Source organism: Rhinichthys klamathensis, unplaced genomic scaffold, assembly GCF_029890125.1.
Source record: "Rhinichthys klamathensis goyatoka isolate OS25496 unplaced genomic scaffold, OSU_Roscu_1.1 h1tg000079l_1, whole genome shotgun sequence".
NCBI lineage: Eukaryota > Metazoa > Chordata > Actinopteri > Cypriniformes > Leuciscidae > Rhinichthys > Rhinichthys klamathensis.
In genome coordinates, this window is record NW_026606621.1 from 3,014,291 (window position 1) to 3,042,267 (window position 27,977).

The 27,977-nt window shown below is 38.6% G+C and overlaps 1 protein-coding gene across 1 annotated transcript; it reads right to left on the bottom strand.

Annotated features, from left to right (window-relative positions):
* Positions 1–251: 251 nt before the first annotated feature.
* Positions 252–27,817, bottom strand: LOC130085465 (probable E3 SUMO-protein ligase RNF212). Its single transcript, XM_056251229.1, has 13 exons — positions 27,743–27,817; positions 27,561–27,673; positions 27,226–27,287; positions 27,072–27,149; positions 26,925–26,981; positions 26,792–26,850; positions 26,655–26,714; positions 23,659–23,714; positions 23,425–23,494; positions 23,047–23,089; positions 22,891–22,945; positions 931–1,003; positions 252–825 (listed from the first exon to the last, which is right to left on the bottom strand). The coding sequence occupies exons 1-13, from the start codon at positions 27,769–27,771 to the stop codon at positions 678–680; spliced, it is 903 nt and encodes a 300-aa protein (XP_056107204.1). The 5' UTR covers positions 27,772–27,817; the 3' UTR covers positions 252–677.
* Between the last annotated feature and the right edge of the window lie 160 nt (positions 27,818–27,977).

Consider the following 27,977-nt stretch of genomic DNA (forward strand, 5'->3'; position numbering starts at 1 on the left):
ATTTATAGCTGCATTTATAAACTGCTTATTAATGTCTATTAATGCTTTACAAATGATTAACTATTTACTGATGCTTAACTAATGATTCATAGCATCATGCAGTTATTATAAAGTGATACCAGATTTGATTAGATGAATCTCACAATTTACCAAGATAATAAACAAGATACAAGAGAAAGACCCAAACAAACTCAAGCCACATTATCAGATGCATCAATTTAATCCATGTAAACAAAGTTTGACCACCTCAGTACAATGTTATCAGTGTGAAATCAGAAGAGAATCAGAACAGAAACATGCGGCAGAGAACATATTGGATGTGATTAACAGCACATGCTGCCGACACAATGCGAGTCATGCGCAAAATGGCAAATTAAAATTCACAGTCACAAACCACTCAATGAGGGTCTGTGACTAATTGCTACGATACATAGGAACATTTATGGAAACAAGAGCACAGATGTTCATTGAGAGGCAGCATTAATGCATCATAAGAGAGTCAGTTACAGGGCAGCGCTGCAGTGTGTTCATTGCTCGACTACAGGCCTGGATGTTGATATATTAATAGGCCTGATGTCTTTTTCCTAAAAGTATCTGGTAAAAATAGCAGAGCTTTGTGACATACAATAATATTTTGAGTTGTGATTAGCCGTATTGCTTTTGGACTGGAGTGTACATCAGAGAGGGGGTCCCAGGGACGACACAGAACCGTATTTGTAGGCCGAGGGCAGTTTGAACACAGGCGTTTCCCATAATGACTCTCTGCGGTAGGCCATATTATGGGATGGACTCATCGCAGGCTCCCGTAGACCACTGGAGAATTCCCTACTGCAAGAGATACTTCTCGTATTACTCCGGGCGTTCATGCTAAGATAGAATAGTTTTTTCAAGATACAAGACAGTAGAGTCATTCTTTAGTGGAAGAAATACCTGACAGTGGCACTGAATGGCGTTGAATGGCTTCCCATAGAGCTCTGACTTGATGCCCTGTGATGAACTGAACCTAAAAGGAGGAGACCATTCATTACAGAACAAAGTATACAGCTAGATCATATAAATGGATTGTTGATATCATTGAGAAGAGTGGATAAGTACTTCTGACATCTCAGAAGCAGCACTCCTTTCACAGAGTCGAAAATAAAATAAAATGTTGGCCGATATATTTGCCCAAAAACTGTGAAAACTTAAACCAAAACTTTTTAATGTAATTCTGTTAATCTATATATGATAAATTATTTTATATTGATATATTATAGCATTTCACTAACTGGATTTAGGTATTAGGGGTGTAAGAAAATAGATACATGTGAATATCACAATATGTTTGTATTGATTCTTAAAAACACTATCGATATTTATTTATTAGTTTACATCCAAGATTTGTGTCAGTGGCTTTGTGTTTGGTTTAAACCCAACCGCTAGATGGCAGTGTTATTTCAAGTCAAGTCAAGTCATCCTCATTTATATAGCACTTTTAACAATGTAGATTGTTTCAAAGCAGCTTTACAGAGATAAACTTAATATAATTTAAGGTAACACAGATTGGTTTAGATTTCAGAATGTAAACTGTGATGCGGAGAAGCGCAAAGGTGCATCACTAGCTTTAGCATACCCAGCTAACAAGACGATAGAAATATAGCAGCTCCCGCCATGGTGTTCAGAGCTAAAGTGTGGACTCATTTTGACTAAAGAAACCACCAAGGAGATCGACAAGAGTCATGTTGTTTGACAAGAGACACGCTGTATTATTATTTTATTCCAGGCCAGTTTTCAAATCTGTTTTAAAAATGTTTTCAGGCCCCCAAAACGCTGTGGTGTCACTTCGTAAAGAAAAACTATGTGGCTATATCCAAGTACTAGCCACTCTTCTCGAAAATAAGAGTCGAAAATAATGGACTCATAATGGACTCAAATGTAATTCAATTCTTTTGTGTAATCTGTATGATAAATTATTTTATATTGATACATTATAGCATGATATTGAACACGCATGACGTCATCGTTTTCACAAATTTGCGTTTTTGTAGTTTACACGGAGACTATAATGGTTTCGTTTTCAAAACCTTGCACTTTGAAATCTGTTTTCAAAATGTTTTCATAAAAAGTATATATACTGTATATATATATATATTAGGGGTGTAACGATACACGTATTCGTATTGAACCGTTCGGTACGAGGCTTTCGGTTCGGTTTTCGGTACGCATTTTTGAACCGAACGGTTCGTTGGACCATTTTTCCTGCCGACCAAAATTTCGTTATTTCAAATGAAGGCGCGTCACGCGTGGCAAGCGCGCTCATAATGTGCGTGACCACAACATTGCCCAACATCAAATGGCAAATGTAATGTAAGCGGAACGAAACCACTCGTTATTGTGTGGTTGAAGGACCGTTTATCAGTTTGGACAAATACAGCGCGAGCCGATCTTAATCATCAGCACTGTTACTACACAGCCAAATCCAGTAAAGAAAGCATTTGAATTCGCCACTGAAGTAATAACATCGCTGCAAGATCTAGTGAGAAACATTCGCATTTCTCCGTTATTAACGGATCAAACAGCGCTGACGTGGAAACCAGGTAGAAACATTGTGCCATGAATGAACTATCCAGTGTCCACAGATCAGCAACATTCACCATGGGTTTACTGTAGTAACACTACTAACTGTAACCATGGAAGTTTGGCAGGAATAGTAGGCTATAATGCTTTCAAGTAACATCACGTCGGTTTTATTTTGACATTATGAATACAATTGCTGCCCTCAAATGTTAATCTGAACTAAAATAAACCTTTGTTTATAACTACTACAATATTACATTTAATTTTGTCCAAGGAGCTGTTTTGTTTTATAAGCTCCTAAGAAAAGTCAAGTATAGCTCCATCATTGCTCAAAGTTAAAAAATATCATACTTTATGATGTTAGTTTTAATAAAAATATAATTAAAAAGATTAAATCAAGGAAATTTCTCTGGCATTTCTTTCTTTTTGCTGTATCGGAAACGTACCGAATCGTACCGAACCGAACCGTGACACAAGTGTATCGTATCGAACCGAACCGTGAATTTTGTGAACCGTTACACCCCTAATATATATATATATATACTTTTTATGCGTTTTGGCCATTCATTTACATGACAACAGCATTTTGGGGGCCTGAAAACATTTTGAAAACAGGTTTCAAAGTGCAAGGTTTTGAAAACGAAACCATTATAGTCTCCATGTAAACTACAAAAACGCAAATTTGTGAAAATGATGGTATGTAGGTATGTATATACTGTATATATATATATATACCTATACGGTAACACTTTACAATAAGGTTCCATTAGTTAACATTAGTTAATGCATTAGTTAACATGAACTAACCATGAACAACATCTCTGTTCAGCATTAGTTAATATTTGTTAACGTTAACTCGTACTAATGCATCAATTCACATTAACAGCACAGTTAGTTAACATTAGTTAATGCATTAGTTAACATGAACTAACCATGAACAGTGCCTGTAAATAGCTTTACTGTTTTGTAAGGTTAACTTACTGTACATATTTACATTAGTTTACGTAGCAGTTGACACACACTAAGAATGAACATTTCTAACTCACCATGTTACCCTAAATGTAAAAATACATTTAGTGTTGTGTACCTTATCAACACTCTTTCATATACTGGATATAAGGCATTGATTTGTTGGTAAACATAATTTTACAGCGGAAAACAAATGTTGTTCATGTTTATACGCACTTTACTACCATTACTTACATTCAAATACGTATATGGATTTAGTGAAAAGTGTACACTATTTCAACATTAACTGATGTGTTACTAACATTTGTAGACTCTTTATTGACATGACTTAACATTAATAAAGTATTTATTAATGGAATTTATAAACCTTATTGTAAAGTGTACACTATTTCAACATTAACTGTATGAGAACTAACATTTGTTTTCCGCTGTAGAATTATGTTTACCAACAAATCAATGCCTTAATATATATATATGAAAGAGTGTTGATAAGGTACACAACAGTATTTTTACATTTAGGGTAACATGTTGAGTTAGAAATGTTCATTCTTAGTGTGTGTCAACTGCTACATAAACGAATGTAAATATGTACAGTAAGTTAACCTTACGAAACAGTAAAGCTATTTACAGGCATTGTTCATGGTTAGTTCATGTTAACTAATGCATAATGTTAACTAACCATGCTGTTAATGTGAATTGATGCATTAGTACATGTGTGAGTTAACGTTAACAAATATTAACTAATGCTGAACAGAGATGTTGTTCATGGTTAGTTCATGTTAACTAATGGATTAACTAATGCTAACTCATGGAACCTTATTGTAAAGTGTTACCATGGCATATAGGGAGTATATACATACCTAAAGAATCCTGCAAGCACTTTACTAATTTCCCATTACTTAGATTGCACAAAATACTAGTAAATGCAAATGCAGATCCCACTGTTTTGATTAAATAATCAACCTTTTTGCTTAGGTTTTATGCATAGTGGGGTGTTCTTTATGACAGTTTTTCTAAAATTAGATCCTCTTCCTAAAAAAAAACAAGATATCTCACAACATATCGCTATGTATCATATCGTGTCATGATAGGTATCGTATATGTATTGTACACAGCCCAGGTATTGATATGCCATTTCCCATGAAACGATCAACATAAACTGCAAAAAAAAAAAAAAACACACGTTATATGTATATGATAGCGTTCACACAGAGTGTGTTCTTAAATTTTGTGTGCTCTGCTTTGTAATTGTTGGACTGTGTACCCATGCCCCAAACAAACATCTTTGGCTGTTGCATCTCAATTTTAAGATTTTAAGAGTTAAAAGTAGTCCTATGTTCTGTATCAGTCAGTTGCCCTTTGTCGAGTAGGGGTGTTCAATTCTGGATTTTCAGGAGTTGAGTCCAATTCCTGACTCCCACCAAAGGATTCCAGGAATTGACTGCATTTGCTGTAATTAATTATAAGCCGGTTTCATACGGTTTAATTTTGGCCACGATTTACATATTCGCTGACAGCCGATTAATGACCATTGTGAATACATTATACCTGCGATGAAATTCTAGCAGTGTTAAAGAACATTCCTGCAGTGTTACTTCTCCTACGACAACCACCAAATCAAAAACCACTACTGTTTGCTAGCCACCATTTCTATCCCGCATGTAAATGCAGCTCACGTTCACCATAGTCACTTACGATACTGTCTTATAAACTTACATTGTTTGAAAAAATATATATTTATAAAGAAAACATGTTTGTAATTCTGAGAATCAGAATTTTTGTGTAGGCTAGTCCACTGGTACTGCACATAGGAATTGACTTCAAATCTACTTTTTCACCGTCATTGACTGAATTTTCCATCTATCCATGTTTTCACTGTTATACGGTAGGGGGCGCTATTATGCATCTTCTGAAATAGTACAGGATCTCAGAAACAAGTGATAGAAGATTGCTTACTAGGGGGGTGTCACAATATATCGTGTCACAATATATCGCAATACAAAAATGCAACAATATGTATCGTGGACAGTGACTGTAAGAGCCTTAATTGGAATAATTAAAATTCAACACTAAAGGCATAAATGTTTGAGTAAATATTTAAATTAGTTAAGGTTTATGTTATTTATGTACATTCGTTGAGCACCCCCGTTTATGTTGTAATGGTTTGCTCTGTTTTAGTATTGGACTGTCTTTAGCGCCTTTAAGAATTGGCGAGGGAGGCTTGTGGCAGAACACCGCTTGGATTCACTAAAGGACATTCCACGAACATCAGCGAACTTTAGAAGGAACTGTAACTGTTGCTGTGTTTAGAAGAGGATTTCATATAAAGTGGAACATTTATTAGCCACTTCAGACAGACTATTCGCAAAGATTTCTCTCAGAGGGAGCTTTCTTCGCATTGTAAGTCTTTTCACAAGTGTAGTTTGTAATTTAGAAGACAAGAAACGATTGCAGCAGCTCAAGATTACTGCGATGGTTTACGTGAAGATCTGCTTTCTAATTAAGTAGAATGGCGGATGATTCTGTAGATGTGAACTAGAGTGCGGATCGGGCCGCATTTTTCTGTCCGAGCCCGGCCCGCGTCCGACAGGGCAGTAACCGAACCTGACCCGAGCCCGACAGGCATTAAGATATTTATGTCCGAGCACGACAGTTAAAAATCTATTTTTTTTTCTCATACTAATGACACGTACGTTTGTTTGTGTAGAAAGCCCGCTTTTATTTAGCAACTGGAAGGCATTCGGAAATGTTTACAGATGTGCGCAACGCATCAGCGTGCGCCGCACACGGCCAACAAAGCGCATGTTAACACAGGCGCGCACAAGAGGCCCAAACAAATAGCCGATTGAAATTAAATGAACAAAGCTAGGTCTACCAAAAATTGCCCAAGCTAACAGAACAAAACATTAACGTAACACAAATGCAGCTTATTGAAATGAAAATCACTCTTACCATTTTTCTCGAAAACTGTGTGGCTAATAAAACTGTAAAATGGGATCTATTCACATAATCCATCCTTCAATGTTTAGGCTAATCCAGGTTCTTATGCAGAAAAAGGATTGCATCAACGGTGGATGGCTTCAAGGCTGTCCTCCTCTGCTCGATGGTCCTGCCAGCAGCGCTCACTGCTACTGCTGCTGGCTGGAATAGCAAGGATGCCGTGGGCAAGGACACTAAGCTTCGGGTAGTTGAGTTGATGACTTAAAAATAAAAAACAAGAGAAATTGGCACAGCCAGGGGCGCAACTACCCAGTGTCAGAGTGTGCAGCAACAATTTTGGCCCACCGGGAATCTCCTAGCCCAGATGCGTGGACGTCACACTTAAAATCCTACCTGTTGCCTGCTTTGACCAACCACTTATTTTAGCTGCTGGCGCATCACTGTTGCGCCAACAGTGATGCGCCATAGTGACATACCATCTCCTTTTCCTTCTTTCTTTTTCTATTTTTAGCCCCGACAGCTTTTTTGCTTCATCCATCTTTTTCGACTCGTACCTGCTCGCTCAGCACTCAAGGCGCCCCCGCCCGCTCGCGATATTATCCCCCCCCCATCAAAATTCTATGATGGAATCTTATGAGGGTGCCTCCTCTAGCCTGTTAGTCTTCTAAAAAGTTATATAACATTGAGGAAATGCAGAAATTATTTAGAAACGCACAACAGCAGCTACGTATAGATTTTATTTTATTTTTTTACCATCGCTTTGGCACCCCCCTGGTGCTGCGCCCCTATGCGCCGCATATAGCATATACCCACTTTTTGCGCCACTGGGCATAGCTAACACGCAAAACGAATAAGATTGACAGATTGATGAAATTGTTATGACGATTGCAGATGAACCTAAGCGCAGACGGTAGACAATCACACAATGTTTATTATAACAGAAAACAGGGGAAAACAAAACCCACGAGGGGGCAAAACAGAGGCAATACAAACGAGGGATAACTAAACTAGATAACACTTGACAAGAACACAATGTTTATTATAACAGAAAACAGCTTTGTTCGAGCGTTGTACCTTGTACCTTGTACCTTGTAACTGAACGCAACTACAAGATTAAGAACTAAACAAGACGTTCTACTTAGACAAGGTACTCACGGAGAGAATCTCACAAAGTATGAAACAATGAACCGGCACAGGACAGCAAACACAAGGGGATTAAATAGGGGAACACTAATGACGAGGACAGGTGAAGCTGACTAGACAATAATGACAAGACGAGGATAACAAGGGGGCGGGGTTACATAACAAGACAATACAAGCCCTTTTGTTTGTTTTGGGCCCTTTTGTTTGGGCCATGTGCTTGTACACAAAACATGGGTCTGCCATGATCCTGACACAAGACCAGGAAAAATCAAGGACATGATGGCAGAATCATGACAGAAATCTACAACAAGCACCCAGGATCAAAGCTCTACCCAGAGACCATCTCAACAAATTACAGATCATGGTAATTCTCAACAATGGCAGATATCTGTTCAAAGTGATTCAACGGCAAAAGGAAATAACTGAATTGTCAATCAGCAGAGCTTATCTCAATTGCCTCAAAGAGATGTGCTAGTGTTTTCTGGAGATCCTCTTGCCTATATTTCTTTCATGCCTTCGAGCATGTGATTGAGAACAAGACTAATAGCTCACAAGACAGGTTATACTATCTTGGACAGTTCACAAGTGAAGAACCACAAGCTCTTGTTCGCAGTTGTGAGTCCTGTTACGAGATACAAAGAAGCTAAACGTCTTGTCCAGCAGCATTATGGCAATGAACTGAAGATAGCTACAACTTACCTTGAGAAAGCTATGAAATGGCCACAGATAAAAGCAGAGGACAGTAAGGGAATGAAGACCTATGCCTTATTTCTTATTGGATAAATGCCATGGCTGGTGTTGAATGAGACGAACAATCCAACAAACATGAGAATACTTCAAAACTTCCTTTCAGATTCAGAGAACGCTGGAGAAGCACAACCTTTGATATGCAGCGACGAAATGGAAGAAGAGCCACATTTGAGGATTTGGTCAACTTTATTGACTTGAATGCTCAAGTTTTGAATGACCAACTCTTTAGAGATATCCAGGATGTTAAAGTGGAGAGAAAAGGAAAGTCCAGTTCTCCAGAGGAAGAGCTCAAAGAAGAGTGGTTTCAAAGGTAGTATTTTTGCCACAAACGTCTCGCCGGCTGACAAAGACAAAGCAGAATTCTCACAACGAAAGAAACAGAACACAGAGAAATCTGATTCTGCAGCCCAAGAGGTTGTTTGTTCTGTAACAAGGAACATACACTGGATTCCTGCGATAAGCTTAAAAAGCAGGAATACAATGTCTGTTACGGAGGTCAGCAGAAGGGAAAGGCTGTCTCCAAGCAGAGGATGGCCCACTGGATAGTGAATGCCATCGCCTTGGCTTACCATGCTCAAGGCGTGCCCTGCCCACTCAGGTTGCATGCACACTCCACGAGAGGCGTTGCATCCTCCTGGGCGCTGGCTCGTGGCGCCTCGCTAACAGATATCTGTAGAGCTGCAGGCTGGGCGACACCCAACACGTTCGCTAGATACTATAGCCTACGTGTAGAGCCGGTCTCCTCCCGTGTTCTCACCCTAAACGGGTAGAAGCACTGAGAGGCCCGGCTCTGTCGGCTTGCTGCACCCTGCTGTGCAACCTTATTGCTCCAGAGTGAAAAACCTGTCGAGTCCTCCAACACCCCTTGGCCCAGACATGGCGGAGAGTCCGGAGCCAGGCCCCTGTCCGCTGAATCCTTGAGAGCCGGACCCGGGCTGGGTTCCATATGTGCGACCCTTTGGGGATCCCATATGTGTATATGTTCCACGGCTGCTCCTAAGTCGGAAGCCCGTGTCTTTCCCTTGGGCTAAGTCACCCATTATATCATATGCAGTACAGACTTTGGGTTAGTCCATATGTATTTTCCACATAACTCTCTGAAGAAACTGGGTTCCGCAGCGTTCCCCTCCCTCTAAAAAAGGGCACGCTTCCCCAGTGTTATCCAAGTCTCACTGTATGGGTTATAAAGGAACAACAGTGTCAGACACTCTCTGTGTAACCCTCCTCCTATCGTCCTTCCAGGCAAGAAGGTGCAGAGGCTTGCATAGGGCGCTGGATGGGGTGCAGCGACTGTGCGCTTTGGTAGGGATTCCTATTGGTCAGTCTGACCTACGTTGTAGTGACTGACCGATAGGGAACGTCTCGGTTACATATGGTAACCCTCGTTCCCTGAGGGAGGGAACGGAGACGTAGGTCCCGTCGCCACATCTGCTGCTGCCCGCCGGGGGGCCAGCTTCCCAAGTTTGGCTCCTCAGCACAAAACTGAAGTCCAATCACACAGCCGGTCACACAGCTCGTTATATACCCGCGCTGACGAGGACGCGCAGCTGTTGCAAATGATTGCACGCCAATGTGCATTGGCTTGTTTTAGATTCACTCGAAGTAAATTGGCTCTCTAGTGAGATTCCTATTGGTCAGTCTGACCTACGTCTCCGTTCCCTCCCTCAGGGAACGAGGGTTACCATATGTAACCGAGATGTTTCCTGCTGAAGCCGCAGTGTGAGTGGCCGGATAGACCAGAGCATTCAGTGTCATTTGCAGATGACGACAGAGAGCTCAAAAAGATTTCCAATGTCAACGCAATATGCACTCAGGACAGTAAGGAAGGACATAAACGTCTAACGTTTGTTATTCACGCTGGCATCGTCTAAAAAAGGCCGTAGCATGGTTAACGCTTCTCAAAGAAATTCTGCTGGATATAAGTTGTAAGAGGAAGGAGATTCAGAAGAGGATCAGTATATCCAAAGTGATCCCAATATACAAAATACTCTAGTACAGAAGACATTGACTACCTACAAAAGAAATTTGCAAAAAAAGCACCTACCATGGAGGATATGGTGAATGTTGAGCTAGATCTAATTCGTTACAGTCAAAAACAGAAATTTCCGGAAGAAATAAAAATGTTGCAACAAGATGCATGTCAGGGGAAGACAGCTGCATATTCCGATTGGATCCTTACCTTGAGTATGGTGTGTTAAGAGTTGGAGGAAGATTGAGCAGATCGGTGATGCCTGAAGAATCAAAGAATCCCATCATCTTGCATAAAGACATCCATATGCCCTCTAATTCTTCAACATTTCCACCAAGGCGTTGGTCACTCCGGACGAAATCATGTTCTTGCTAAGCTAAGACAAAAATACTGGCTTCCTAAAGCAAATTCTGCAGTTAGAAGAACAATTAATGCGCATCTTGTCTGCAGAAGACTACATGCTAAGACTGTTGTGCAAAAGATGGCTGATTTGCCAGACAAACCACCACTCACTAATACTGGAGTCGATTACTTCGGACCGTTTGAGGTGAGAAGAGGACGCTCTATGGTCAAGAGATATGGTGTGCTTTTTACCTGCCTTACCATTAGAACCATTCATTTAGAAGTTTCACCTTCCCTGGACACAGATGCGTGTGTCAACGCTATCGCCGATTCATTAGCAGAAGAGGTCATGTTTCAGTAATCCGTTCAGATAATGGAACAAACTTCACAGGAGCTGAAAAGGAGTTGCATGAAGCATTGCAGAATTTGAATCAGTCAACAATTGAAGAAGAGATGCTAAAGAGAGAAATTCAGTGGATATTTAACACTCCTGGCGCATATCACCTGGGAGTCTGGGAGCGTCAGATTCGCACTGTGAAAAAGGTTCTGGAATTCTGTACTGAAATAGCAAGTATTGGACGATGATGGCTTACATACTCTATTGTGTGAGGTGAATCATCAATGATAGGCCCATTACCAAAACTTATGATGACCCTAACAACCTCGAAGCCTTGACTCCTGTTGTTATCTGTTGTTGATGAGGAAACAACCAGCCTTACGTCCAGGTGTGTTTAAACAAAAGACGTCTATGCAAGGCGTAGATTGAAACAAATTCAATACCTGGTGGATCTTTTCTGGCATCGGTGGACGCTGGAATATTTACCCCTCCTGCAGGAACGTCAGCGATGGTCCAGACTGAAATGAAACTTTGAGATTGGAGACATAGTTCTGATTATTGATTCCAATTAATGGATGATAGGTCGCATCATCAAGACAATGCCAGGTGAATGTTCGCGCTGTGTGTGCGCATTGACGAAAAGCAACACACTGAATCGACCCATTTCCAAGATAAGTCTTCTACAAGAAGCTGTCAGACTATAGATTGATATACATGAATGTCAGTCACGTGACCTCTTACATCATCCGCTCTTTTTCTAGTTGACTGCCGCCATCTTGAGTAGCTGACAAGCATTAGCTATCTAGCTTGCTACGATTTAGAGCTTCATATGGATACAGTAAATGGCTACGAAAGACATTTCGCACCTAGATTACCATGAAAAGAAACGCTACTTTCAAAAAATATCATCGTTAGGGTGTGATCCTTACACGATACCTGATGCGTAGTAGCTACTTCCAGCCTCTGACATTTGACAAGCAGATTTTATCTCAATTTTCTCTGTTTGTTTCACTTTATACTAGTGCTGGGCCGTTATCGGCGTTAACGTGCTGCGTTAACGTGAGACTCTTATCGGGCGATAAAAAAAAATATCGCCGTTAATCAAAGTTGGGTTGGGATCATAAATAGCTTTTTCGAATATCGTTATATTTTCGCGCAATTCTAATGTGTAGTATGACGCCGCGCCTACTGTCACAGATCGCGCAGTAGGGTGTTTTCCTGTCAGGGACACAAGGTGTACTTTTACTTTGTTACGTTGGGCGACGTTCCTCTCGTTACTTTATTTTAATGCAATACGTTGTTAAATGAGTTTATTCCAAGCGCGCTGTGTCCTTTGTATGGGCATGAGCGATGCTCATTTACAAATGAATCACTCTTTTGAGTCGATTCTGTTCAAAGACTTCATCAAACAAGTTGTCAGATGATCTGTCTAAATCGGTTCGCGAATCAGTTGATCTATTCAGTTCCTCGCGCACTGAATCGTCTGAAGCGCTTTCAATTCACACTCGGAGTCGAAACAGGAAGATTTAAGAGCATCAAGAGCGTTGGATGAAGTGGCCGATCTACAGTCTAGTCTAGTGAATGCAAATCTGCAAATGCATCATATTTTTGCCAGCGATGAAGATCTTTATTAGTTGAACATCTTCGTAAGCTGTCTGTGAATGAATGATTCCACAGAACGATACATTCACACGAATAGTTTACATTGATTGAAACTAATTTGTTTAAAAATGAGGCTATTGCAGTAACAAGGCAGGTTCACATAAAATTCTTATGACATATGATGACATTATTTTTTGATCTAACGAGCATTGGCGATGCAAAAACGGACTGTCGTGCGTATTGTTTTTTTTCTTCTTCCAATTAGCCTACTATGTTAAAAAAAAGGACGAAAACATGTTACTTGTTCAATTAATAAACAGTTTGTTTGATGACAAATTGCTAAAGATGAAATTGGCCTCCCTTTCTCTCATTGCGTTTTTTTTACTTTTTAAAAAAAAATTTTTTTCCCGATATTCGACTTTTGCTCCTCGATTGTCGAATGGCATTTTTGGCAGAAATGCACATCTCTACGCGAGGCAAACTATTCTCAAAGACTTACTTTTAGTCATTATTTGGGTAGCACACATATTCTGAATGCCTTCGGGAGAATTCAAATGAGCCATTTTAATCTATATTAATCTAGATTAATTTCAATATTAATCTAGATTAATCTAGATTAAAAAAATTAATCTATGCCCACCTCTACTTTATACATAACCAACTTTGTTTATGTAAACCTTGTGTGTATTTGACAGTATTAGCGCAATAAGACTAGAAAGATAATTTAGTTCAGTAACCAGGCGCTGTTGTTAGACAGGCTTAGTGCATGTGCGCATCGGGTGTATGCGCTCAGAAAAGCGCACGTAAGAACCGCGCATCAACACGTGAATGACTTGTTTAACCGGCAAGGCTTTAAAGCACATGCAAATAATTAACTTTTGTGAACTGCAGTGCCCCTTCCTCTGCGTTAACATTTGATGTGAATATACGTCGCGTTGTAGCCTATGCTGAGACCGAGGCGCCAGAAATGCAACTGATATAATGCACGATACTACGACATTTCTTCAAAAGCAGATCGTGGAGATATTTTAATCGTCCACGATCATAAATCGTGATATCGCACACCCCTAAGCTAGTGTTAGCTCATTAACAATATATTTACATCCACTCACCACAGACAAAATGAACACTGCACAGAGAGTTTGCACACACAAACCACTGTTACAACATAAAAGCAAGCAGGCTACTGCGTGCATGGTTTGGCATGATATGACTGAAGGAATTTGACTGAATTATAAAAAATAATTCTCAAAGTGCGCTCCCTTAATAATTCCTAAAAAGCCGATCTCACACATCTCTGTTATTATCAATGAAGCTGACTGCACAATATAATCTTTCATAATATGCTAACAAATATAACTTTCTTTGTTATAATTAGAGGATTTGCCAGCATACAGAATTCAGCTCTGAACAAAAAGTCTGTTTTGAGTGGTGAGGGGAGTCGATCTTAAATGCTTCTGATTGGCCTTTGCGTTCAAGAAATCAACACATATGTCTGTGATTGGCTAAATCGCTCAATGCTGCAAACATGTTATAAAAAGAAACTCTGGCCTGTAAATCGTTTCTATTTTGTAATGTACAAAATTGTATTAGTTTTTATATGTTTTATTCATAGATATTTCTAGTTTGCAAAATCAATCCCGCAAAGTTCCCGCAAAACGTTTTATTCTCCGCAACCCGCACACACAGAGTGAATGCATTACCGCCCGCGCCCGCGCTCGCACTCGGCCATCAGATCTAGTCCCGCGCCGCCCTCTATTGCGCTGGGAGTGCACGTCTCTAGATCAAGGGCCCGGCCCGAGGATAGTGACGGGAAATATCGGGTCAAGTTCTGGCTCGGGCAGAGAATCTAAGCTCTAGTTCCTTTGCGACTGACGTATCGATCTTGCCGAATCAGGTACTCAAGATGGCGGAAGACAAGTTTTAGAAGTGAGTGACGTCAGTGACATCATCTGATATTCATGTATAGACTATAGACCAGGGCTATTCAATTAGTTTCATTCGAGGGCCGCATTATCAAATCGAAAAGTAGAGGTGGGCCGGTGGGTTGGTTTGGGGGTTTATCTTATTTATTGAAACATAACAGTTTCAATAAATAAGTTAAAGTAACCCTAAAAAATGTGGTATTTACTTGGAAATGTGGTATTAGACTTTATAATTTAGACTTGATAATTTACAGCTGTGTACAACTATTTTCCTTGGAACAAATAAATTATTTATACAAACTTATAGCTGTTGGTGAGAAATAATAATAATTTTTTATAATTGTTATGCTTAAATGAAAATATTCTGACAGTGAGACTTGTTAACCACAGGCTACTCACTAGTTAAAAACTATACGCACCTTTACAAAGAAACTGACATAATTTCATAACAAGCATTAATTATTCCTCTACCCACCTAATAAAACTAATGCAATATAAATCACTATATTTACTATTATAGGCCTATATAATATTATAGTATATATATATTTACTATATTTATTTATTACTACATATTATTCAATATAAATATTGCACATTTCTGCCCAACCATGGTAAATTACTACAGTACATTCATGGTAAATGTTTGTAAGAGTGATTAGGGGATTTAAAGTCTTCTAATTTCGTTCATGCTCACAGTGTTTCTTCTGCTTTCCTCATCAGTCTTGTTGGGAATGTTGAGGCTGTTTCATCCGATTTAATACTAATTAAATCATCAAGTGATTGTTGGTTTGTAACAGAGAGGTGTCTGTCGAATTGAAACACTTCTCACTGGTTGTCGCAACGCTGTTTAATAATAGTGTCCGGGAGTAAACGCAACTCTGTGCTGGGCCGTGTTGAAACAACTGAAAACATCGCTATTTGTTGTTAGACTGTACTGAACGAGTTCACCGCTTCAGATGATTCAGTAACGAAGCGGTCCGAATGAATCCGAATAGTTTTAGACCGTCATGCAAGCGCGTTTAGAATCGAACCAAATGAATGATTCATTCACGATTGGTAGCCTATCGCTGGTTCAGTCGACATAAATTCAGAACACATATAATAACTGCTGAAATATTCGCACGTAAAACGTTTCTCAGGTCAATCGGAGCGAGTATCAAACTGAATTAGCCGCACCGCCAGGAAAAGAGGAGGAGGGAGGTTGGTGCCGTCGGGCCGCATGAAGATGATTGGCGGGGCGCATTTGGCCCGCGGGCCGCCAATTGAATAGCCCTGCTATAGACTGTTTATGTTGTAATGGTTTGGTCTGTTTTAGTATTGGACTGTCTTTCGCGCTTTTAAAGGGACTTAGCTTAACTGAACAGCTTCGGAGTTATTGAAATGGTTATATGACTTCTTTCGGGTTGAATGGTGGCCGTCTCGCCCTCCCCTGGTGCCTGTGAGTGGAAAAATCTCACTTGCAACTTTGGTCCGGCGGGCCGCCGGCCTCAGCGTCAGGAAGGGACTTGGTGCTGTCATATCAGCTCTCGCGATGTAACATATTCCTTTACGGCACTGCACACATACACGCCCCCATCCAGGAACAAGGTAGGGAGGGATGGAGTTTGTCACACTATCGTCATGGCTAAGCCGGCATATAAGAAGCAGAAAGCTAGGAAAGCATTATCGGAGGAACAGAGAAAGAGGAAACGGCAGACTGACCGAAAGAGGAGTCAGACACGGGCATAGGCGTAATTTGCGGGTGTGATATGTCCATTGAAACATCTCGCGGCACGGATGTACCAATACAAACAAATAAAACATATCCAGTTAACTCTAGTAGAGCATTCATTTAGTTCGTTTGTTAAATAAGAGGCGATCTGAAATGTGTTGTTTTTTAAATCAAGTGACCAAAGTGCTCGTTGCCGCTGATACATTGTTCTGTTGTGACGCGCACAGTTTTCACACGAACGCGCGCTTCAATCCGTTGCGGAGAGACTGTCTATATTTGTTACGGTGAAATCACAAAACCTAATGCACAAAACAACGTGTCCCTGCTTGATATACAACCACTAATAAACAATCGGTTTTGATGAGGAAAAAAAAACTATACTACTTAGTGCGGATTAGCTAGAACCCAGAACCTCTGACACGCTTGGCAAAAGTTCTGCCACTGGACCATTAAAGTACAAGGGGATAATAGTCGGATCTATGTATTTAATCACGTGAAAATTCTCAACACTAACAACATATATTAGATCTCATTAAAAGACAAATTAAACACAATGGGCCCTATTTTAATGATCTGAATTGTTTTAACGAAGTGTCAAAGCGCAAAGCGCAAGTAACTTTGTGGGCGGATCCCGGCGCTGTTGCCATTTTCCCGGCGGGATAAATGCCTCTTGCGCCTGGCGCAAATCTAAAAGGGGTTGGTCTGAAGTAGCTTCCTTATTCATAGGTGTGGTTTGGGCGTAACGTGAAATAAACCAATCAGAGCGTCGTCCAACATACCCTTTAACAGCAGGTGCATGTTGCATGGCGGATTGCTATTATAACGGCGGATTTACCAAGCGCGCGCCAGGAGCGGTTCACAGCCGAGGAGACCGACGTTCTTGTCAGGACCGTGAAAGACAGAGAAGTGACGTTGTATGGGGATGGGAGAAACCCACTCAAATCAGCGTCGCTTAAACAGGCGTGGGAGGGAAAAAACGAAAAAAAATTACATCTTCATGCACACCACAAGGATTTCCTTGTTAATTTTCCTTGTTTTCCTTGTTAATATTTTTCCTTGTTATAATGTATGATTTGCAAAGATGAAAACTGCTGCATCTGTGTTGATGAGAGAATCAAAGTGTATGCGCGTTGTGCACCCGCTACATTATGGCCAAGCATGCGCGCTTAAAATAGCATTATGAACAACGCGCAACTCACCACTGACTTTAGACTAGGTTTTTTCTGGTCAGTGGCGGAATTGTTTTCTGGAACTGCAAAATAGCACTAGGGAATGTTTGCGCCGAAACACGCCTCCTTTTTTTGCGCTGAACCGCCCAGGGAGCGCAAGTTCATTTCCTAGTTTACCGACGTGCGTCTGTGGAGGGAAAAGTCCGCTTTGCGCGGGTGCAAAATACGAATGATACATGCGCTGGTGTACAAAGTCAATTGCGCTGAGTGCAAGATAGGGCCCAATGTACTATTGTATGTAACATGTCACGCCATGTCACGCTCTGCGTGAGTGGTATTTACGACAGTAACGTTAACGGGCGGCAGTGGCTCAGTGGTTCATGTGGGTTGTCTACAAACCAGAAGGTTGGTGGTTCAATCCTCGGTTCCACCTGACCAAGTGTCGAGGTGTCCATGAGCAAGACACCTAACCCCGGCTGCTCCCGACGAGCTGGATGGCGCCTTGCATGGCTGCCGTCGCCCGTCGGTGTATGAATGAGTGTGTGAATGGGTGAATGTGAGGCAAATGTAAAGCGCTTTGGTGGCCATTGGGTCTGTGAAAGCGCTATATAAATGCAGTCCATTTACCATTTACCATTTAAATACAAGTTCTCCACAGCGACTCTAGGGGTCGCTGTTTGACAAAACGGAATTCCTGCATAGTGTCCCTTTAAGAATTGGCGTTCCCTATAAGATTGGCTCATTTCCTTTAAGAACGAAAGATGGAGCAACACAGTTTTTGACAGGAGTTTATTTATTGTTTATTTTTTGTTTGTGCAAGAACTTTCAGTAAACAAATTAAACCTGAACGAAGACCCGAGTCAATTCTTTGCCCGAAATAATTACGAAGGATTATTGCTACTACAGTGGCAATATGTATTATGTACAGTTCACCCAAAATGAAAATTACATTGTGAGAAAAAAAAAACTCTAATTTTCAGAGTTTTAGTGTCAGTACTACATTAAACTAGTATATATAATGTTGAATATAATGTATAATAAGGCAATGGGGAATATTTGTGGGCCCTGATAATGACAAATGTCTTATGTTACCAGTAAAAAGTGACCTACATTATTTTAAATAAATCTAGTCAGTGACAGAGTGCAAGCATATTCGTCTAAAATAATTCTGTATTTTCAGCTTCAGATTCAGAATCATGAATATTTTTATCCTGGTGTCACCATTGTCACAGCAATGGTTTACAAGCACCAAGTCCCAGCCTATTCATTGACACACACACTGTAATATCAAATTTAGCATTTTAATCAACAGTACATTTTTTGTTCATCTTTTATGAAATGTCTTGAAGTATCGCAATAATATCGTATTGTGAGTTCAGTATCGTGATATGTATCGAATCGTGACATGAGGGTATCGTTACACCCCAATTGCTTACACAAATGTAAAATAATGCGATCATCAAACATTAAACATCATATAAAAGATCAAAACTGCCTAACATTACCTAATGAAATGTCGACGCAGGAAGGGTTGACGATTGTGAAGCTTTAGGGGTGTTGATGGACTCGATCGACTCCATTTATGTTTTGATCATCGTTCTGAATCCAATCCGGACTTATTCTTTGACAAAAATGTCAAATCTCAGCTTTTTGTTTAAAATTTTGCTTTTTTTAATTAAACCTACCCACATTAAAGCTGCAGTCCGCTGTTTTTGCTCTTTGTCGCAATCTCTGTTTGAAATCTGCAATTGCAGTCATTCACGGAATTATCAACTTTACGCGAGTTGTACCTCGGCACATCACAGCGCGGATGAACACAATGTTTCGATGGAGAATGTGCGGCTGTCAGTCACTGCGCCGGTGTGGATCCTGGCATTCAGAATCACAGATTATTCTTTTTGGAAGTATGACCAACATAAGAATTTTCACCCTTAAATGTCATCTGAACAAGTAAGTAACACCCACTTTTGTTCTTTCATCAACTAAGGGAAAAAAACCATTGCAGTAAATCACGCTGATTAAATCTAACGATCGCTTATCATATCACGTCAAACCGAGCAAATTATACTTTGTTCTCAAATTGTTAATGTTAACAACATCAGCATTGCGTGACTACATTTAATGCCCTTCAGATATTTATCCTTGTTTTTGCATGCCCAGTTGCAGTCTCTTTTTCCAAACTCTCAGTCCAAAGTCTTGCATTTTACATCGGGTGAATCTCCAGTTGTCACTGGTGATTGTCGTTTGAACCTTTCTGGATCCGCCATAAAATTAATAAGTTTAATTATATCAAGTGCTGTGAGAAAAGGCTATAAATCTCCACCTCCAAAATCCTCACACTCATAGCCTACTTGCCGAGACTCCTTCTTTATGTGTACAGATGTGACGTAATAATGCAAAGACATGCTCTAATTTCCCGCGGAAATCCACCAGTACCACTGGAATTAAAAAATTTTTTACAAGCTTACCGTTTTGAATCGAGCTAAGGCAAGCAGATAGTTTTGAACACTGGCTGGTTATGTACTTGCTCAAAAGTTTATTTTGGATAATTTTTAACCCAAAAAAGTTACGGACAGGAGCTTTAAGTATATTTAATACAATTAACTTGAAGTATACTTCTTTTTAGTAAGGGGTGTTATGAATTGATGGTGTAAAACTCCGGATGAGTCTTCTTGCGTGCGTGTTTTTAATGTGTTTTGAAATGAATGACAACTGAGATCCCACAGTTTGACATGTTCAGTACAGTCGACAGTAATAAAGGACTATTATAAATCGTACAGTGTGAACCCAGGATCAGTCAAAACCGTGTCGGCAATAAGAATAAAAGATTGCCGTCATTATTACAGACTAAATGTAGACAATTATTTTTTTCCGACACAAAGTCTAAAACTACCTTTACTAAAACAACACACTTTTAGTGTGACTGGCAAAATTAGTCCAGTTTAGAGATGACATTACCTTGAAATGATGCCTCACTGTCCTAGTTGTTGCCAATAGTACCTAATTTTAAAGAGGGAAAAGTCACGAGAAAAAGCCTTGGTCTAATATATATTATTTCAGAGTAAAATAAATGAGAGAGAAGGTAATGTATTCTTTAATGAATTTCTCTAATTCATCTAAAAGGTCAGGTGAGGGTGATAATTGACATCTCTTGTAATAGTGCAAAAAAGCTGCTTGAACATTATTCAAGATACTAAAAATAATATCTAGTCTATGTACATACAATAATGTACACTTATTAATGTGTTGATTCTTGTTGGCAGTTTTTTAAAATTATGATTAGTTTAATGATTATGAACACAATACCATGGCAAACCATATACAACTGATGAAAGCACAAAGCTGGCACGGGGTATAATTACAATGTAAGTAGCTTTTATTTGACTGTAAATAAGCTGCATGTAGGATTAAACTATGTGACTGTGACATTGTTTCTGTGACAACTCTCTGACGAACGAGTGAGCGATTTCAGACACAATAACGGAGTAACAACGAGCTTGCTCAATTCCTGTGCTGGAGTCAACTCCGACACTAGGGCGTGTGTTTTAGCCTATTATGGATTATATTGAATTAATTATCAAATGAAACCACAATAATTATACAGTGGTGAGATCATGGCTAGTTTATTTTTGAATTTTTTATTTCTTTTTTATCTACAGTACAGGTTTCAGGTTTTATAATTTATCAATGTATCAAAAACTAAAATGAATTTGTTGCAAATTTTTTTTTTTTTAGCTAGTAGCGGATTGTAGAAATAATATTAGAAGTAGTAGTTTTTTTAAAAATTCGATTACCAACAAGGTTTACAACATAAAACAGTGTGTTACATGTTGCTCTGAGAATGTTATTTACTTGATTTCTTGTCTGTGTCATAAAAAATATCAAGGTAAAACTATTAGACAAAACAGAACATGAAATATTGAACATATGAGTCCTGTGAGAAGAAATAAGAAATTATTACACTGCACTGTGGATTGGTCAATCGCGGCATCCACCGGTATGTTAATCCCAGAAAACAACCGGTAAAACTGATAACAAAGACTCATCCGGGTACCTGAAGTCAGCGCTACTCTTGTTTGAATGAAATTTATTTGTGGAAGTTTGTGCGTTAGGTGAGCAAACAAAATATTAAAACTCAACTAAATAATTGTACACAAAATATTGATTTATGTCATGTGGTTATTGCAGACTCGCTCTCTTGTTTCATATAAACGCAGCTGCTGCCATTTTGCGACGATTGTTTTTTACACGGTAACGGATTATAAGATAACAAACCGGTAAGATTTTAAAAGTTTAATTTCAAATCAATATCTCTTATCCCCATAATTATGTTATGTGGTGAAATGCTGATTATTAAGTGGTATGACTGTACCGTTTCTCTTAAATGTCCATCTAGTTTGAACTTGCAGTGCTTGCTAGCAACTGCTCTCTTCACATAGGGGTCCTGATCACCCTGTCGGGGTTTATTCTGCGATAACAACCGGCTGGATGTACATTATCCTTTACTTGTCCACGTCTCCACGCAGACGGGGAAACATAGAACGTGTCCTTCTTCAGAAAGAATCTAGATGGATATTTTATTTGAAATATTTTTCTCGCCATGGAATGAATGAAAACTTTCTTGAAAAATTGTTTTTAAGTGATATTTTCCTTCGGGTTTTCTCTCTTTTGTTTAATTTATTCCTTGTAAATACGATAATCACATTATGATATTTTTGTTGTTGTTTTTGAATAATGAAAAAAACTTTGTATTATTATTTTGATTAATTATAAAATAAGAAATCCATTGTATAATCTCTTTATTTATATTTCCTTTGTATAATTTTTGTAAAAACTTTTGTAATTGTTTACAATTTTTATGCAGTCTGATATACAGTTTTTTATGCTATTGAGGTATATGTATTTTTTATCAACTTTGATTTTATTGGATATAATATGGTAAAAAAAAAAATATATATATATATATATATAAATGGAATCAGGTGTACTATTGTCTTTGTATTTGGCCTCTAAATAAAGTATTTTTTTGTAATAAATCTACTATGATGTGTGCGAGCTGTTAAACTTTGATATGTTTTTTGAGTTAACGCACCAAAGTAATTTTTATTTACAAATGTTTTCAGTATTCTATGGCTTTTTGGCTGTTTTTGACTTTTTAGCTAGTTTTGTAATGATGCAAATATATTTATTTATATTCTTTATTTATATTTATATTTAGTTATACATATATTTTGTTTAGTTAGTGATTTTTAATTAATTAGCAAAAACTTTGTATTAGAATGGTTAAAATGTGTATATAGTAAAAAAAAGTTGGTTATTGCATTGACCTCAACAAGCTGTTGATTATCGGTCACTGGCCCAGAACAGCCATATCAGTGCATCTTTAACATATACAAACCCTGTCCAGGCGATCCAAAACCAAAAACGGCAATGATGAATATCTGAAAACAACTTAATCTACAGTACTGACAAACCTATGCGGCAGTTCTGCGGTGAGCTTCTGAGACAAATCCTACTCAAGGCGTCCGTCTAGATGGAGAAACAGAAGTATAGGATTGCAAAGTCACAACAGAGTTTTATATAATCTACAGAAAACCACACAAGTATACAGAAAAATAGGGTAAGTTTACTTTGTGAGAGAGCCCCCTGCTGTCGATTTCTATGCTATCAGCTCTGAGAAAGAAAAACCAAACTAATGTTAAAATCACAAGCCAGACTTTCAGTGATTAAAGCACAGACTATCCTGAAAAAACACACGACATATACTATTTCATAGACGTTCGCATGGGATGTTGATGATTTTTCAAAGAAACCAAACACAGACAGCTGGAATGTAATTAAAATCAGTTTTACATTTCTCTGCCGTGTCAGTTTTGTACTGTTGATTATGAAACAGTTTAATGTTAATAAATCAAACATAAAAATAAATCATTCTGAAACTATGTGAAATGAGAAACAAGAACGTAGTTTAAACCTTCCCCAGAGATCTGAACTGATCATATACTCACAGGCTAGCAGAGGATACGGATCGTGACATTAAGAGTGGAGAAGAATAGGGAACTTGTGTCACTGAAGAAGCTGAAATAAACAGAGAAACAGCTCTTTGAAATGATATAATAACTTACAAAAAACACCTGATCTATTTCATAATTACCAGGGCTAAAATATCTTAAACTGTAACAGTTTGGACAATCTGTTCGTCTTACAGATCTAAAGAGAGCTAAAAACATGCTAGAACGCACCTTGTCTTTGACTTGCTGACTGTAGATCTCGGTTGGACTGTAATGCCAGTCTTGAACTGGAATGATTTCAATGACAGAGTACAATGCATTAATAAAGTACAATGTTTAAGGTGTTTTCTTCTTCAGCTCTTCTATTTCCACATCCATCATAAGTTGTTTTTCATTAGAAGGATACATGCCATGTTTACAGTGCATATAAATACTATGACGTTTTATGTTTCTTCATTGTTTTCAGTTGTAAAATATTTTCAAATGTATTTTATTCCTGTAATACAAAGCTGAATTTTCAGCTGCCATTACTCCAGTCTTCAGTGTAACATTCATATTTTTGTTTGGATAATAATATTAGAATAATATTGTTTGGATTAATTGATGAAAAGAAAGTTTGGTAACACTTAAAAGTAGGGTAGGCAATTTCAGAGAGGGTAGCAATAGCAAGCTAGCTTTAAAAGCATGAGATCCTAGGGGTGGGTGATATGGAAAAAATATCATATCACGATTTTTGTCAGGAAAATCACGGTTCACGATTTTATCACAATTGTTTTTCATGTTGGTTTTACCATTTAGCAAGTGACTTGAGCATTACAGCCTAAATGTCCCTATTTTAAATAAATGTGGGCCTCGAGATAGTTCACGTAGTGTAACTGCGCAACGCTTCTGTGTTGTACATCACACGTAGGCTCACTATTGGCCGACGCTGGTCATGTGTGTGATGCGTGTGACGTATAAACTAGAAGTGCTGCGCAGTTACACTACGTGAAATCTCGAGGCCCACAGAGAAGAAAATGAATAGTTGAATAAAGTTGTTATTTTTGTTTGTTTTTTGCAGACAAAAAGTATTCTCGTCACTTGATAAACTTAAAGATAGAGCCACTGTAGTCACTTGGACTATTTTAACGATGTCTTTAACTTTAAAGTTTTGATCCCTTAGAATGGAGTGATCCAATGATCCAGCTCTCAGATTTAATCAAACATATCTTAATTTGTGTTCCGAAGATTAACAAAAGTCTTACGGCATTGGAACAACATCAGGGTGAGTAATTACTGACAGAATTTTCATTTTGGGGTGAACTAACCCTTTAACGCTACTGTTAAAGTTTTCAGTCAAAAGCAGTGAGTGATTTTCTCGTTGTATTTTGTTGTTTAATTAACATTAAAGGGATAGTTCCCACAAAAATGAAAATTGTCAAAAGGTTGTTTTAAACCTTAATAAGTTTCTTTCAAGTCTCATTCTTTTCTGTTGAAAATAAAAGTTATTTTGAAGAATGTGGGTAACCAAAGAGTTGCTGGTCCCCACTGACTTCCATAGTATATTTTATTCCTACTATGGAAATCAACCAGCAGCTGTTTGGTTACCCACATTCTTCAAAATATCTTCTTTTGTGTTCAGCACAAGAAAGAAATGAATACTGGTTTGTAACAACATTAGATTAACTAAATAATGACAATGAATTTTAATTTTTGGGTGAACTATCCCTTTCAAGCGCCAACATGTTTAATATTAGGCGCTACTGTCACTTTAAGACCGGTACGTGACGCGTCTAATATAAACGCTTATGACACGCACCAGATTTTCTCTCAAATGTGTGCTTTCACTTTAGACATAACAAACTATGTTTATGTAAACCTTGTGTGTATTTGACAGTATAAGCGCAATAGGACTCGAAAGATAACTTAGTCCAGTAACCAGGCACTGTTTGACAGGCTTTTCAGAAAAGCGCATGTTAAAACAGCGCATCAGCATGCGAATTAAATGTTTAACCGGCAAGGCATTAAAGCAAATGCAAATAATGACCTTTTGTGAATTGCAGTGTCCCGTGAGTGTTTACATGGTCTACCTCTAAGTAAACATGTGATGTGAATGTACGTCGCGTTGTACAGTAACTTATGTTGAGATGGAGGCGCCAGAACTGCAACTGATAGAATGCAATGTATACGATACAACGATAATTCTTCAAAAGCAGATCGATCAAAAATTGTTATAGCACGCCACACACCCCTACGAGATCCCACCCTACCTTCAGAAAGCTGTCGAAAGCCACACCTTCAAAACACATGAACGCGCACCGCTAAAGCAGAGTCTGCAAAGCGTCACGAGAGATGGCGTTAAATTGCCTCATGTCTAAAAAAAGCAAAAAGCACATAACATTACAAAACTAATGAACGTAAACAACTTACAGAGCTCTGACTTTTACCACTTTTAATCTGACTCCTGCAGTTTAATTCCGCCATTGATAGAAATTTCCCATACACCTGAGTCTGAGGACGTGAACATCTCCAGGGGTTGCCGTCACGGGTTGCCATCTCGTAATTATGGTTATGACATGCTGTGAAGGCAGCATAAGCTTGTTGTTTTTTGATCAGGAGGAACTGTAAAACGTGGCTGCTGTTTGTTTGTGGAGCTCGGTGACTCTGCATAGCCTTACGGAACGTGCTGATGACGTGTGATGTCTGCAGGAGTGCCCAGAGGTATTGACAGGCAGGTAGGACATCCTATGCGTTTAATATTCTATCTATTTTACCGAATGCAATGATTGGATGGGCATTTTTTGGTCCTGAAACTTCCACAGCAGATATGTGCATTTTGTAATATTTAGACCACTTCTAATATTCTTTTATTGAGAATTTAAGTAGGATTTTAGTGAAGAAGTTGACTTGACATAGGCTGTCCATGCATGACTGAGATTGAGCAGTTCTGCCAAGAGGAATGGAGAAAATTGCACTGGACAGATGTGCAAAGCAGTATCCACATACACTCAAGACTGGAGCTGGACAGCCTAAGGTGCATCTACTAAATGTGTTGTATTTATGTTTGTAATATTTTTGGACCAATAGGTTTTCTTATTTCGATATGAACAAATATTTTCCTGGTGATCTGTGCCACAAAAGCAAAAGTAAATTCTTTGTGGTTTAATGTTGTAAAACACAAAGATATATGAGGTGAATACTATTTATAGGCCCTGTATTCATCTATTTAGAGATTCATGTAGAAATACCTTTGATTTTGAACAGTCATCTCTAATTTTGATATGTAGGCATTCTGTTCTGAAATTTTCCTGCTCAAAATAGAAACCAAGATTAAGGCAAAAATGCAAAAAGAAATGGCTTGTACTAATGCGATACTCGTCCTTACTTTGACATCTTCTGCATCTCTTGTTGCATTTTCAGTTCATCCTCCTTCATTCTCTCAATCTGTGCTTAGAGTGTTGTGTGACATTAATTTGATTCAGTAAAAATAAGTCATTTTAAGGGCAGGATTCTCTCACCTTCTGCTGATAGTGGGCCAGTAATCGCTTCTGGTGTCTGGCCTGGAATTGTAAGACCTACAAAGCATAATAAACGTCTTTATAAGTGCTACTGATGCATGATTGATTAACATATCTACAATCTACTCATTTTGTGTACATGATCACCTTGCTTATATCTGAGAAGTACTTGACTGCTGTAACTGCATTGATATCCGAGAAAAGCTCCTGAACCTCTGAGCTGCTCTATGAAAACAATACGCAGCTTAGGGACAGTTCATTAATATTAATCTCTACGACATAAAAATCTCTTGCATCTTACCTTATCAGACAGTGGAGAGATTTGACACTTTGCTTTGCAAATGAGACACACACCTTGATTTTCTTAGGGGGAAACAAACACAGGCTGCTCTTAGTACTATACTATTTCCAGCAGAGGGCAGCATATTCACATATTTAATTCATAATCTCACTAACAAAACATTCATACTAAAATTTTACTACTGCAATTCAATACAAAATAGACAGATAATTTTAATAGGAATATCATAATAGTTATAGGAATAGTTATAACTCACATCCAGTGTTATAAATGCTTAGAGCAACTACAGTTATATAAAAGCAGCACCGATATACCATCTATAAATCTGAACATACCTCTCTGAAAGCAAACATTACAGATGATGTGGCCACAGTTTGTGACAGCCAGCTGACGCTCAGGACCAGGAGACATGAAGCACGAGTTACAACAGATCCAGTGAGACATTATTCTGTTTGAGTACAACAACACCATTACGGCTGTTTGCTTAAACCTCTAAAAGTGAGCTTATAGAGAACACCTGTCCATGCTTGAAGGCCTGTCCATCATGCCCAAAACTGCTGTTTAACTTAATGACAAAAATGTTGTATGCACCTGTTATTGAAACTATGAAACACCATTTCCGCCACATAAGAAAAAAAAAAGGTAATAAACCTGGTTTCACAGACAAGACTTTATTAAGCTAGGACAGAAGTGCTGCCTTAGTTAAATTAGGACATTTAAGTAAGTTAACATGGGCACAGTCGTGAAATATT